The 14,371-nt window shown below is 34.7% G+C and overlaps 1 protein-coding gene across 2 annotated transcripts in view; it reads right to left on the bottom strand.

The window, feature by feature from the left end:
- NRK (Nik related kinase) overlaps nucleotides 1-14,371 on the bottom strand; it is a 146,860-nt gene that overhangs the window by 61,143 nt on the left and 71,346 nt on the right. For both annotated transcript variants that reach the window (XM_038587977.1, XM_038587978.1), the window contains exons 5-7: nucleotides 8,354-8,479; nucleotides 3,620-3,730; nucleotides 2,063-2,153 (exon numbers count right to left, since the gene is read on the bottom strand). In XM_038587977.1, coding sequence (XP_038443905.1) covers nucleotides 2,063-2,153; nucleotides 3,620-3,730; nucleotides 8,354-8,479 — 328 coding nt within the window. The remainder of the gene's footprint in view (nucleotides 1-2,062; nucleotides 2,154-3,619; nucleotides 3,731-8,353; nucleotides 8,480-14,371) is intronic.

The following is a 14,371-nucleotide window of genomic DNA, read 5'->3' as shown; positions in this document are numbered from 1 at the left end:
GCCTCTCTCTATGTGTCTCATGAATAAATAAAAATAAAATAAAATAATGAAAATAAAAGATTTTTTAAAAACATGAGATATCTGTAATATGTTAAAATCATCATTGGGTATTAAACAATCTCATTATTTCGATTTTTTAGGAGAGTACTTTATCAGAGCTTAGCTTTCTTACTATCCCTGAGGGCCAACTTTAAGGGCCAAGAAATACCTATGAAGTCCATGAGCTAATATATATGACATTCAGGGAAGAAAATGAAAAGGGAAGATTAGAATAAAGAGTGATGGATGGAAGAAAAAGGAAAATTAAAAGCTTGAAATTTAGATAAAATTAGAGATGAGAACTCAACAGGGGCATAATTTAACTTTTCTTTAATGACCTAAGGACCAGAATGTAAGGATTATTGATCAATTGCAATTACAATATGATCACTTTCCAGTCTCTTTCCTTTCTAGCACTCCCTGTGATGCCCTTGGGTTTGCCTTCTGCAACCTTCTTATAAATATGCTGCTTAAAAGTATACTGGAATCTAAGAAATGTTTCAAATGTATAAGAGTTGTATATAAAATAAGCCTGATTAAATTCTAACTAAAAGGTCTCTCCTACAAAGTAAAGTACATAAGCTTTAGTGTAGGGACTTTGTGACAGAGTTTTCAGTGGCTCTTCATTTACTTACAATACCTCTTCTGTGTTGCAAATGGTTGAGTTGGCCAGAAACTTGACTCAGATATATGGGAGTGCTGCCATATGTGAACATAGTGTGTATGTAGCTTTGTGACAGACTCTGTATCCTGACCATTTGAATGTGAGATCAAATTCCTCTTGTATATTTACACAGTGTCTTAAAATTGTGTTGCTAGCCTTGTAGCTTTTAGAAACTTAAGACATAATACATTTTCTTGAAATTGCTTCTTTTCTTATTTCAAGAACAATTATCCACAAGCTTCTTTCACAAATACTCAATGAAAACCTTCCAATAAATGAACAAAATCCCTGCTGTAGTTATAGTTGTTTATCAGGAAAATGGGAACTATCATAAGGTCATGCTAGAGACATGGTAGCTAAGAATTGATTATCATTTAAAAATAACACCGGATTTTGGAACCCCTGGGTGGCTCAGTGGTTAAGCGCCTGCCTTTGGCTCAGGGCGTAATACTGGAGTCCCGGGATCGAGTCCCACATCAGGCTCCCTGCATGGAGCCTGCCTCTCTCTCTGCCTATATCTCTGCCTCCCTCTGTGTGTGTCTCTCATGAATAAATAAATAAAAATCTTTTAAAAAATACATGATCTAATAACCAGTGATTCATATTCTATATCAATGAGGTTATCTGACATTGCCTAGTACTACTATTATTCATAGGGTATTATTTTAAAACCAACAATATTTATTTTAAACATTAAAGGATGCAATACATTTTTTCCTGTGTGCCTGTGAGACAATATGTGTGTTATTTTAAAATATATTATGCCATTTTGAATCCTGGAATAGAAAGTCAGGGACTTTCTGGCCTTTTGATTTCTAATTCTAAACTTGATTTGGATATTATGGGAGTAACTGATATCAGTTCTTTATATATTTGAGGGGAAATTCCAAAGAAGCAATGTGTAGTTAAGTCATTTAAAAGTTCTTTGATATTCTTTGGAAAATATGGTTTTGTGATGTGGAAGAACTGTCTTTTTGTTTCCTTGTCCATGGCACAGAAACTTCACATAATTAAGATGCAATTCAATTATTGCAATCAATCTAATACCTATAACTTAATAGAGAGCAAAACAATGACCAAAATGGAAGCTTTCCATTATTATTTCAGAGTTGTTTTTAACCACATGATTTTAGAGAAGCAGTTAAAGGTGCATTTTTCTCCTGCTCCATCTCCCTCCCTAAACAAATTTTCAAAGTTTGACTGGTTTTGTAAGCAAGGAAAACACAGCCTAAATACGTAGAAGATGTTGTTAGTGACATGATTAAAAAAACAACAACAACAACACATAGTATCTTAAAAGGGTTATTCTCCATTAAAATATCTGGGGCCTCACTTAAAGTACTATAAGAACAAACTTACCAAGTTTTACTTCAGCATTATGAGTCAGGAGCACATTCTGACCTTTGATGTCCCGGTGAATTACACGGTGTGCATGAAGATGAGCTAAACCCTTCACATAGATAGATATATAGTTATTTAAAAAGTCACATCAGTATATATATTTTCTCTTTTTTTGGTACCGTTCTTAGTATCTTTGGAAAAGCTTTTGGTAAGAAAAATGGCCCAATTTGCATTTTCAGACAAAATTCTTTCTTTAGGCTGGAATTCCTACAACCAGTTCCCAGAAATACAACTTTTGGCTATAAGGAAAGGAAAATAAATCAGGACACCCATGAAAGGAAAAAAACACCAAAAAGTAATGTTTGTATACATTGGGCCATTTACCTTCCTTTCTAGTCTCCATATTTCCAACTAACCATAAGAGTGAAGACCTGGACATCTTAAATATCATAGCTCAGCCATTGTTTTACTCTATTCCTCATCCAACCATTTGTTTAATCCAAAATATTTTCTAGTCAACCTTGTAGGCTGAGGAATTGGGGGAATATGGAAATTCATTTTAAAGCATTTGCAATTTGTATTGGCTTACCGTGCTGGCCCCAGCCTATTCACCACTAAAACTAACCTGTGACCTGCCTAACCCCTGACCTGGCTTCAGGGAGATTGCTCCAGATAATCACTGGGGATTAATAATAGAAGTAACAGTAAAAACAGCTAATACTTAGGAAATTATGAAATCGCCACTACAATCCTTCGAGGAAGATACTAATATCACCCCATATTACAGTCAAGAAAAGTGAGATCTGGAAAAATTAGGTAACTGATTCAAGCCACAAAGCTAATATATGATGAACCAGAATTTAAATTCAGTCCACAGTTTACACCCAACTATTTATACTATTAGCACAAGTGAATCCAACTAAGATGAGAGGAAGGACATTCTAACATTGTATCAGTGGTGCTATCCAGTTCTGTTAATATCCTCCTCTGGTGACCCTGAGTAGTTAAGCCACAAAGAAAAATTTGATTGTGGTAGATTAAGAAGATTTTTTCATCCAATTTGGTATTCAAAATAAAGCAAGTTTTAAAAACAGGGCATTATTCAAACAGGGTATCTGTCTGCAAAATGGTTATGGATGGTTTGGGGTCATTCAGTAAAATACTGACCTTTGTCTTACTTTTTTCTTAATCTCTAATGATAGTGCTACGTTGTTGTTTTTTAAAAATAACTCTAAAAATCCAAATAACGTAATTAATATTCCAAATGGTTATTTCCATGATCCATGAACACAACAGTCTAACTCTGACAGCCATTAAAGGCCATGATTTAGAAGGGCCTGATTACCCATCTTGCAATGTACCTAAAGTTAAGGACATCACCTGAAAATCTGCTTTCTCTCTAAAGCCATTTGTTTTTTGTTTGTTTGTTTTTGTTTCTGTTTTTTTCTTGGTATCCTGATCCAGAGGTTATGTTCAGAATCTTAAACCATTTTATATTGGCAGGTATAAGGTACACTGCATATATTGCTTCCAGGTGTTTTAAGGCCAGAGGAGAATGACTACATGAAGACTTACCTGAAGAATTTCTCGGCAGATATAAGCAATCCAATCTTCTTTCAAACTCTGATTTCTGGTCATTCTCACTACATCAGTGACCGAGCCTGCTGCACATAACTCCATCACCATCTGCAGGGAAGCCAGCAAAGTGTCAAGAATTAGAAAGTAATTCTCTGAAAATATCTGGAGGGTTTTAGTCCATATGACTTGTATTTATATGTGATGTTTAGAGATTAAGACATCGCAAAGGCTGGCTCAATTGTCTGGTGGAAGTCTCTAAAGGCTAGTGGAATTAAAGAGTTGGAACATATCCAAAGATCTGTAGAAGGAAGAAAAGCAGGTACTACACCAGGGATATTTAACTAGGAGGTGGAATTTGATCTAAGCCTTGAAGGATAGATAGTATTTTAACATACTGAGAAGGAAGAACATTCAGTTTATTGAAAACAGAATGATTACATGCCCTTAGAAATAAGCTTGTACGGGAGGCAAACCTGAGTGATGACCAGAGTGCAAGGAGAAAGACCATCAAGGGAACTATTTGATTGCAAGTGAAAAAGCAGGAAAGAAGGATCTCAAAGGGATTTATACATCGAAATTAAGACTAGATTTGTTTTTATTGTTGTTTTTATTTTAAATTCTAGATTATTTTCCCTAAAATACTGGCAAACTACAATTCCAAGGGGAAAACTGTCAATTACATTCCTATAGAGATTTTTTTTCCAAATGATTTATTGCTAAGGAAAGTCTATTTTAAGACTATTATTATTGATAGCATCTCATTCAGATATTACTTCACTAATAAACTCAATTTCTCAGAAAATTTACCTTTTTGCCATCAATGAATTAGGTGCCCAGCTAGTAAATTTCCTTTCCCATATGAGCTAACTAAAGGATTGGCCAATGTGAAAGAGATTAGGTATAATCAACCCAGGAAACTTTTCTTTAAGCACAGGTTTATGCATCAAAACTGCTATATAAATATAACAAAACATGTATTTTTTTAACTGTTGGCAAGTTAATTTTTGCTGTAGAATAAGGAAACCAAAAAGATAGGCTGCAAATTATGAATATTTAAAAGTCTACCTTATTTCCTTCTGGAATACTAACATTTTCTTTTCAGGAAATCACTTTTTAAATTTATATTCATTCACAACTAATAGTATTGCATGTGTTTCACCTGAGTATGCTCTCATGAAACAAAAGAAACAGACTAACAAAACCAGTACTACAGATAAACCACAAAAGTTTAATTTTTATTAAACTATATTAACTATATTATATATATGCAAATATATATTATATATACATAGCTATAAAATATCTATTTATTATATATAAAATATAAATGAATATATAAACTATTAATTATATTAAATATGGGCACAGCTGTGGTAATGGAAGAAAAGGAAGTCATTTTGAGCCACAACAAACCTGAATTAAAGCCATTCATTCAGATGCACCCTGGAAAATCTTGCTAATATTACCTGAGTCAGAAGAGCTCTACTCTGAAAGGAATGTAAGACATTCTCAATTATTTTCCCAGCTTTGTAAGCATGATGCCCAGCAAATACACTTTATAAATGGTAGTTATTTAGTAATTTACTTACTTCCTATTTGTTTTGATTTACATGGAGAAGAAAGTGCAAATGGTCCCATAAAAACTCCTACCTCCACAATAATTATTTATCCTTCAGATCTCAGTTCAAGGAAAAAGTTTCTCAAAGAAGAGTTTCTTGTTCCCCAACTTAATTTAGATTAAGTGCCCACATAGAAGCAAGTTATTTCCCTTCAGACCATTACCTATTCATTTGTGTGATTATTTGACTGATACCAGTCATTGAAAATGGATTGTAAGCTCTGATGGGTCAGGGACAAGTCTATTCTGTTTATTCATTTATCTCCAAAATCTAGCAGAAGGCATGGCAAATAGATGGTTTTAAATGAATATGTTAAATGATTGAATGAACTGAGTACTGATAAATGTATCCAATAAGGAGACTACTATATAGTCAAAATGAAAAAACTTGTAAGTAAAAATATATTGAAAGACAAATTTTGTATCCCAAAAATATACCCGTTGCTGTTAAAGCTGTGTGGTAATATTTCATAAAATGTCAACTGGAGTTGTCAGACAATAGAGGATATAATCAACTGGACATTTGGAAGAAAACAGGGCTAAAGAAAAGATTCGAGGTTCTCAAAGTGTAGTATCCAGACCAGTAGCATCAATATCACCTGTGAATTTGTCAAGTTCAAATTCATGGACTCACATCCCACAATAACTGAATCAGTAACTCTATGGAGCTCAGCCATCTGTGTTTTATCAGGCTTTCAGGAGATTCTGATGCATGCTAAAGTTTGAGAAAAACTATTTCAATTCAATCCCTTGTTGAAAATCTTTCTATAAAAAAAATCTTTCTATAATGTTCCCAGTCCTGCTTCCTAATGTCCATTATATGAAGTATCACAATCTTTCCTTGCCAACTGAAGATTCTGAAAAGTCTGTTATTATTCTTAAAAGCAATGCTATTCTTTGGGTCTTTTAAAAAGATTTTATTTATTTATTTGACAGAGAGTGAGAGAAGGAGAGAAGGAGAGAGAGCACAGAGGGAAAGGGAGAAGCAGACTCCCTGTTGAGGAGAGAACCTAATGTGGGGCTCTGGAGCTTGATCTCAGGACCCTGAGATCATAACCTGAGCTGAAGGCAGCCGCATAACTGACTGAGCAACCCAGGTAACCCAAAACAATGCTATTCTTGATTTGAACTGGAAATAGAATGTAGCCAGCAAGTGTACACTGGCTTCATTTATGTTCTAAGTATTCCTTTCTAAATAAACTTATCCTTGATTAAAGCTCAGTTTTCTTGTTATATGACTATTTCTGCTATAGTGGGAAGCAGCAACAATTCTGGCAACTATAGTGTAAGTTATAGATACCCTTTAAAATTTACATCTCATTGATCAGTAATTTGTGATAGTATAGGCATAAATAGACTAAGAAAAGGATAAGTCAACTAACCATTTAGAAAAGAACTCCTGGGATTTATGTTTAAACATAAATGCATATACTTAGAAAAACTTAAATGCTTTCATATGTTCATGCCAAATGCTAATTAGAATTGATATTTATCCAGTCATTATTTGCAAGTCTATTAGATAGTCTTCTTAGCCATACCTCTAATTTACTAGCAAATGTACATAAAAAGTTAAAAGCAGCAAAACTATATTTGAAAAGAAATATGTTCGCTGGGAAAATTGGACATCCACATGCAGAAGAATGAAACTAGACCACTCTCTTTCACCATACACGAAGATAAACTCAAAATGGATGAAAGATCTAAATGTGAGACAAGATTCCATCAAAATCCTAGAGAAGAACACAGGCAACACCCTTTTTGAACTCGGCCATAGTAACTTCTTGCAAGATACATCCACGAAGGCAAAAGAAACAAAAGCAAAAATGAACTATTGGGACTTCATCAAGATAAGAAGCTTTTGCACAGCAAAGGATACAGTCAACAAAACTCAAAGACAACCTACAGAATGGGAGAAGATATTTGCAAATGACATATCAGATAAAGGGCTAGTTTCCAAGATCTATAAAGAACTTATTAAACTCAACACCAAAGAAACAAACAATCCAATCATGAAATGGGCAAAAGACATGAACAGAAATCTCACAGAGGAAGACATAGACATGGCCAACATGCACATGAGAAAATGCTCTGCATCACTTGCCATCAGGGAAATACAAATCAAAACTACAATGAGATACCACCTCACACCAGTGAGAATGGGGAAAATTAAAAGGCAGGAAACAACAAATGTTGGAGAGGATGCGGAGAAAAGGGAACCCTCTTACACTGTTGGTGGGAATGTGAACTGGTGCAGCCACTCTGGAAAACTGTGTGGAGGTTCCTCAAACAGTTAAAAATATACCTGCCCTACGACCCAGCAATTGCACTGTTGGGGATTTACCCCAAAGATACAAATGCAATGAAACGCCGGGACACCTGCACCCCGATGTTTATAGCAGCAATGGCCACGATAGCCAAACTGTGGAAGGAGTCTCGGTGTCCAACGAAAGATGAATGGATAAAGAAGATGTGGTTTATGTATACAATGGAATATTACTCAGCTATTAGAAATGACAAATACCCACCATTTGCTTCAACGTGGATGGAACTGGAGGGTATTATGCTGAGTGAAGTAAGTCAGTCGGAGAAGGACAAACATTATATGTTCTCATTCATTTGGGGAATATAAATAATAGTGAAAGGGAATATAAGGGAAGGGAGAAGAAATGTGTGGGAAATATCAGAAAGGGAGACAGAACGTAAAGACTGCTAACTCTGGGAAACGAACTAGGGGTGGTAGAAGGGGAGGAGGGCGGGGGGTGGGAAGAATGGGTGACGGGCACTGGGTGTTATTCTGTATGTTAGTAAATTGAACACCAATAAAAAATAAATTAAAAAAAAAAGAAAAGAAATATGTTCAATATTCCCAGTGTTTATTTGAGCCCTCCCCTATTTTGCCCTAAAGCCTCTTGACAGGAATTTAAGTTTACTGAAATTATTCCATATTTTTCACTCCCACATCCAGGAATCAGATTACATTTTGTCATACTACTTTGAGCAGCTGAGTCCTTAAATTTTCCTGTGGACAAAAGTGACATCTCAGCTTATTAAAGTGTATTTCCTCAACTGAGACTTAGTCTTAGGAAATAAGATCAAGGTAATTAAATACATACCCAAAGTTGGTGCCTCTGACCAGGAGGACTCAGCTTGAAAAAAGCACCATAGAAGGACACAATGTTTTTGTGGAAAGAGTACTTCTTCAACAGGTTGAGTTCAGTCCTGAGATCCTCTTCCTCATCCTGAAGAATAAGAATAGAAGATAGACAATAAAGCCCTTAAAGCTATGCCAGTTAATGACTATGGGATCCTAAACTACAGTAGAACAAAGGAAATCCTATGGCTACCCATTGTACCACACAGCAGTTGATAATAAAATCTCAACTAGGATTGTCAGAGAATGGAGACCCCTGGTTAACCAGGAATTTGGGGGAAAAATAAAGCTTAATTGAAGATCCTTTAATTCAGTGGTTCTCAAAGTTTGATCCCTGCACCAGCAGCAATGGCCACTGTATAAAGTTTTCACTGAATAGAATCATTACAATTTTGTTTATTTATTTTGTAGCAGTTTTATTGAGATATAATTTATATACCATAAATTTATCATTTAAAGTATAAAATTCAAAGGTTTTTAGTATATTTACAAAATTATGCAACCATCACCACAATCCATTTTAAAACATTTATATTACCCCAAAAGGAAGCCTCATACTCTAGTTATCACTCCTAAATTCTGCTACACACACATCCCAGCTTTAATCAACCACTAATATATTTTCTATTTCTATAGAAAATATAATTTTCTAATATATTTTCTATGTCTATCTTGGGCATGTTATATAAATGAAAATCATATAGTATGTGAACTTTCGTGAATAACTTTTTTTTAAGATTCATCCATATTATATTACATATTATTATTTTATTCATTTTCATTCACCAATTGGGTTATTTCCACCTTTTGGCTATTATGAATAATGCTACTGTGGCATTCATATCGTTTTTTTGTGAATATGTGTTTTTATTTATTTTTGGTATATACCTTGGAAGGAAGTGATTAGGTCGAAAGTTAACTCCATATTTAACATTTTGATAAAATGCCAAATCATTTTCCACAGTGCTGCATATATTTATATTCCCAACAGCAATGATGATTCCAATTTCTCCATACCCTCACCAACACTTATTATTTTGTATTTTGTTATTATAACCATCCTAGGGGGTTTCAAGTAGTATCTCATTGTGGTTTTCCCTTGCAATTCTCTGATGGTTAATCATACTAATGATCATTAGCCATTTGTATATGATCTTCAGAGGAATGTCTAATTGAAAATCTTTGCCTCTGTTTTCTGACTGGGTTGTCTCTTTATTATTGAATTGTAAGATTTATATATTCTACATCCAAGTATTTATAAGGTATATGATTTTCAAACATTTTCTCCCATTCTGTGGGATTATCAAAATTTCCAATTTTGATAAAGTCTGATTTATTTATTTCTTATTTTATTCTTTATACTCTTGGTGTCATATCTAAGGATCCTTTGCCAAATCCAAGGTCATAAAGATTTATCCCAATGTTTTCTCCTAAGCATTTTATAGTTTTAGTCTCACATTTAGGTATTTGATCATTTTGAGTTAATTTTCATATAAATTAGGGGTGCAAGTTAATTCTTTTACATATGGATATCTAGTTGTCTCAGCATTATTTGTCGAAAAGACTATTTTTCTTCATGAATTGTCTTTGCACCCTTGTCAAAAATCCACCATTGATATACAGAAATAGTCCTTTCCACTGATTGGTATCTCTGTCCTTATGCCTGTACCACACTGAGTTGATTGGTTTGTGAGTCATTGTATCTTAAAGGTACTGGTTTGATCTTTGCTAATCTTTTATAAAGATATGCTTAAAGTCATTTATACATACATGTATAAGTACATAATGTATTTATATATATAAATTATAAATAAAATGTATTTATATATGAAGTAAAATATGTAAATGCTGTACACTCACTGAATATTTTCTTCTATTAGTCGTAACAGTTGAGTGTATATTCCTCTAAATATTTTTATTCCTCCAGAATATATATATCTCATTATTCTGCAACTTGCATGTCTTATTCAATACCTAAAGTGCATGTTTCTATATCAATAAACACAAATGTACTTCCTTTATATGGATGCATAGAATTGCACAGAATAAAGATATGCATGTGCCACTCAGGGGACAAATCAGGGCTAAAGGTACTGTTGTTGTTGAGGATTACCTCTATAGTGATAATTGAAGCTATCTTTTTGGATGGGATTGCCAAGGTATAACACATAATTTCAAGAGATATTTTTAGTAGAAGACAGTATGATGTCATGAGAAAAGAGCATCTAGGGGTGCCTGGGCTCAGTCATTTAAGCATCTGACTCTTGATTTTGGCTCAGGTCATGATCTCAGGTTCCACCTAGTGTGGAGCCTGCTTACAATTCTCTCTCTACTCCTCCCCTCTGCCTCCTTCCCTCATCCCCCCCCCTCTCAAAAAAAAGGAGGGGGGAGCAGAACATCTACACTGGGCATTAGTACACCTGGGTTTTATCAATAATAGCTAAAGGTTGGAAATTCACTTAATCTTCCCAAGGTTGAATTCATCTTCAGAAATCTGATGGACATTGGCAGCCATTACCATCTCCATGGAAAATTAGTGGAATCAAATAGGACAATTTATTTAAAGTTCTTTGAAGTCCTTGAAAGAAGAATGTTATAAATGCAAGGTATTATCATACAGTATCTTTGTTACTTGACCTTCTCATTTTCATTAGAGTGTTATCAGAATTATACACCTTTCTCCACTTTTTACCCCAACCTACAAACATCAGCAACTTTTGTTTCTATCATTATTTGTTATAGTGGAGTGAAATAGGAAGCTATTCTCTCTCCCTAAGACTCAGCTCTACCCTTGTCCCATGACAACCAAGTAGTTCCCATATGTTCCATAATCTATCTGTAACTATTCTTAGCCAATCGATAAAAAGCTCTTTGCTTCTCAATAATTTAAAAATCATCACACTTGGGCAGCCCCAGTGGCACTGCGGTTTAGCGCCACCTGCAGCCCAGGATGTGATCCTGGAGACCTGGGATCCAGTCAGACGTTGGGCTCCCTGCATGGAGCCTGCCTCTGCCTGTGTCTCTGTCTCTGTCTCTCTCTCATGAATAAATAAACAAAATATTTTAAAAAAATAATCACACTTTATGTGTATACAGGTGCAATGCATTGGAGAAAATATCTTAAAATGTTAACTTAAGAAAAGTAAGTTAAATTGTTGGGAATTTCCAATAAGCATATAATTTCTTTATGCATTTATATATCATATCCTTAACTTAAATGAACTTACATACAAGGAACTAAGATTCACATACATGAATGACATAATCATTGATGAACACAGGATAGTGCATAATGAAGTTGAGGGTGATATGAAATGACTCAGGAAGTGATTACACTTGACAAATGGATTTACCACCTGGGTCCTTTGAATTCCTACTTGCTCTAAATTTCAATTGATTATAATAAAAAAGCTCACCTAATACATCTATAAAAGTTCAATTTACATAATCTTTTTAAGAGTACTCTTACTGTACAAAGTAAATATGTTGTAGTATGTAAAGAAAAGATTATTTGACCGAAAAGTGTAAGTAATTTTTTAATTAAAATTTTAAATTTGAGTATAGTTGACATAAAATGTTACATTAGTTTCAGGTGTATGACAGAGTGATTTAACTTCTCTATACATTATGCTATACTCACCACAAGTGTAGGTACCATCTGTCATCATACAATGCTATTATTTTACCATTGACTATGTTTTCTATGCTGCACCTTTCACCCATGTGACTAATTCACTACATTACCTGAAGCCTGTATCTCCCACTCCCCTTCATCTATTTTACCCAACTCCTCACTTCCCCCACTCTGGCAACCATCACTTAGTTCTCTGTATTTATAGATCTGATTTTTTTTTAAGATTTTATTTATTTATTCATGAGACACACACACACACACAGAGAGAGAGAGAGAGAGAGAGAGAGATGCAGAGACGCAGGCAGAGGGAGAAGCAGGCTCCACGCAGGGAGCCCGACATGGGACTCGATCCCAGGTCTCCAGGATCACACCCTGGGCCGCAGGCGGCGCTAAACCACTGCGCCACTGGGGCTGCCCTATAGATCTGATTCTGCTGTTTGTTTATTCATTGGCTTTTTTAGATTGCACATGAGTGGAATCATATGGTATTTGTCTTTCTCAGTCTGACTTATTTTACCCTAGTAAAGTGGCTAAAGTTAAGAACACAAGAAATAACAAATGTTGGAAAGGATATGGAGAAAAAGGAACTCTCATGCACTGTTGGCAGGAATGTAAATTGGTATAGCCAATGTGGAAAATGGTATGGAGGTTCCTCAAATAACCAAAAATAGAAAAGAAGACATTTCAATTAAAAATAGTTGAGTTCCTGTCCTGAAATCCAGGAAAAAAAGACCTTTGACTTCTCTGGGGCAATGAATCAGAAAAGGGTCAACCAGCATGAAAAGTATCAAGGAATTAACCTATATCTTTAGTTCTCCTCAGAATTTCCTTTAATTACCTTGACTTGATGACCCTGGGGGTTAAGGAAAATACATTTTTTAGCTGAAATTAATAGATAGCTGAATATATCTAGTCAGCTTTCATTTTCTTTCTTAGCTTATTTTCTGAAACCCAGTAGAAAAGATAGGCATTTTTAAAATATTTAGCTACAGTGTGATTAGACTTTAAAAATAGTTATGAAATAAATATAAGGCAATGTACTAGGTTCTGAAATGTCCCCAAATATTCGTAATATAACTTGTAAAAAGTTTGAAATATCAGAGAAATTACTAGCAGCTGCAGAACATTTTTTAACGTTTCCCTGGGATTTTCCAGTAGATAAACATTTATTTTCCATAAATATTCAACAACTAGAAAAGAAATCTAGACACCTATTTGTCTTTAGGGGAAGGAGACAGGGCATGGTTTCTCCAGCTGGAAATCCAATGACAGGTTCTTTCTTTGTATTTATTGTGTAACAAAGGCAGAAATAAATAAAACAATCAACTTGTAGCATGAGAATTATATAGAAGTTCAAGTTCCAACCTCATCCCAGCGTCCTAAGGAAACTCAGCTAATAAGCTCCCTTTGAATTCCCTTAACCTGTTTTCCACAAAGCTAAAAGTTGATCCTTGTGACTTTCATTCTTGCCATGTAGGACCACTGAACTTTCTGCTTTCCCTCTGATGTGGCTTTCCTTTGAAATGGTAACATCATCTGTCATCATATAGAAAAAACCTTGGGAGCGAGCAGTTCTGTATGTACATGGACACTCTCAGTTCCTAGCAAGGCACCATGGTTATCTTTAAAGGAATATGAATTCACAAAGGGTGCAAGAAATAGGAATGAGTTGATGATGTGAGGGTAAGAACACAAAGTACATGTAAAAGAGAAGCAAGGGCCAGACTGAGTCCTTTAACTTGTTTCATAGTTTAATTATCAAATAGCTTTTTTTTTTTTCTGAGTTAGAAAGTTCATGTCCCCAAGCAAAAGTAGGAGAATAGCTGGGCTCCAGACAGCTATGCAGTTGCATTTGATCATATTTTTTACCCTGTTTATAAGTAGGCCAAATATTCTGGTGCCATTTTACCTATAAGGAATCAGAGGCCAAAAGAGGTAAGACCAGTTTTCCAAGTATTTCTTAGCAATTTAGTGATAGGCTTGGTATTTAAACTCATGTGTCTGGACTTCCATATTATTGCTATTTCCATAAATCCCTGACCCAAAGAGATGTGTGTACAAGTCACAAAATTCTTATCCCCAAGGATTCAGGATGATTTAGAGATACTAACTGGATGATCAGCTAACAGTTATTTTTCTTACTAAAATATATAATCAGAGAGTTCTAAGTTACCAATTAGAAAAGTTTTAAGAGTGAGTTTCCCACATAAATATAAACTCCCCCAAAACCAGTAAACCAAGATCAGATATGTTTGAAAAGCATTAGTGTGTTTGCCATTCTCAATTAACAGGAAGTTGAGCTTGTGAAAAATACATAAGTATATTATATCCATCAGGCCAAGTGGG

This window comes from Canis lupus, chromosome X (genome assembly GCF_011100685.1).
Source record: "Canis lupus familiaris isolate Mischka breed German Shepherd chromosome X, alternate assembly UU_Cfam_GSD_1.0, whole genome shotgun sequence".
In the NCBI taxonomy this organism is placed as follows: Eukaryota; Metazoa; Chordata; class Mammalia; order Carnivora; family Canidae; genus Canis; species Canis lupus.
This window is presented reverse-complemented; position numbering and strand designations above follow the sequence as displayed.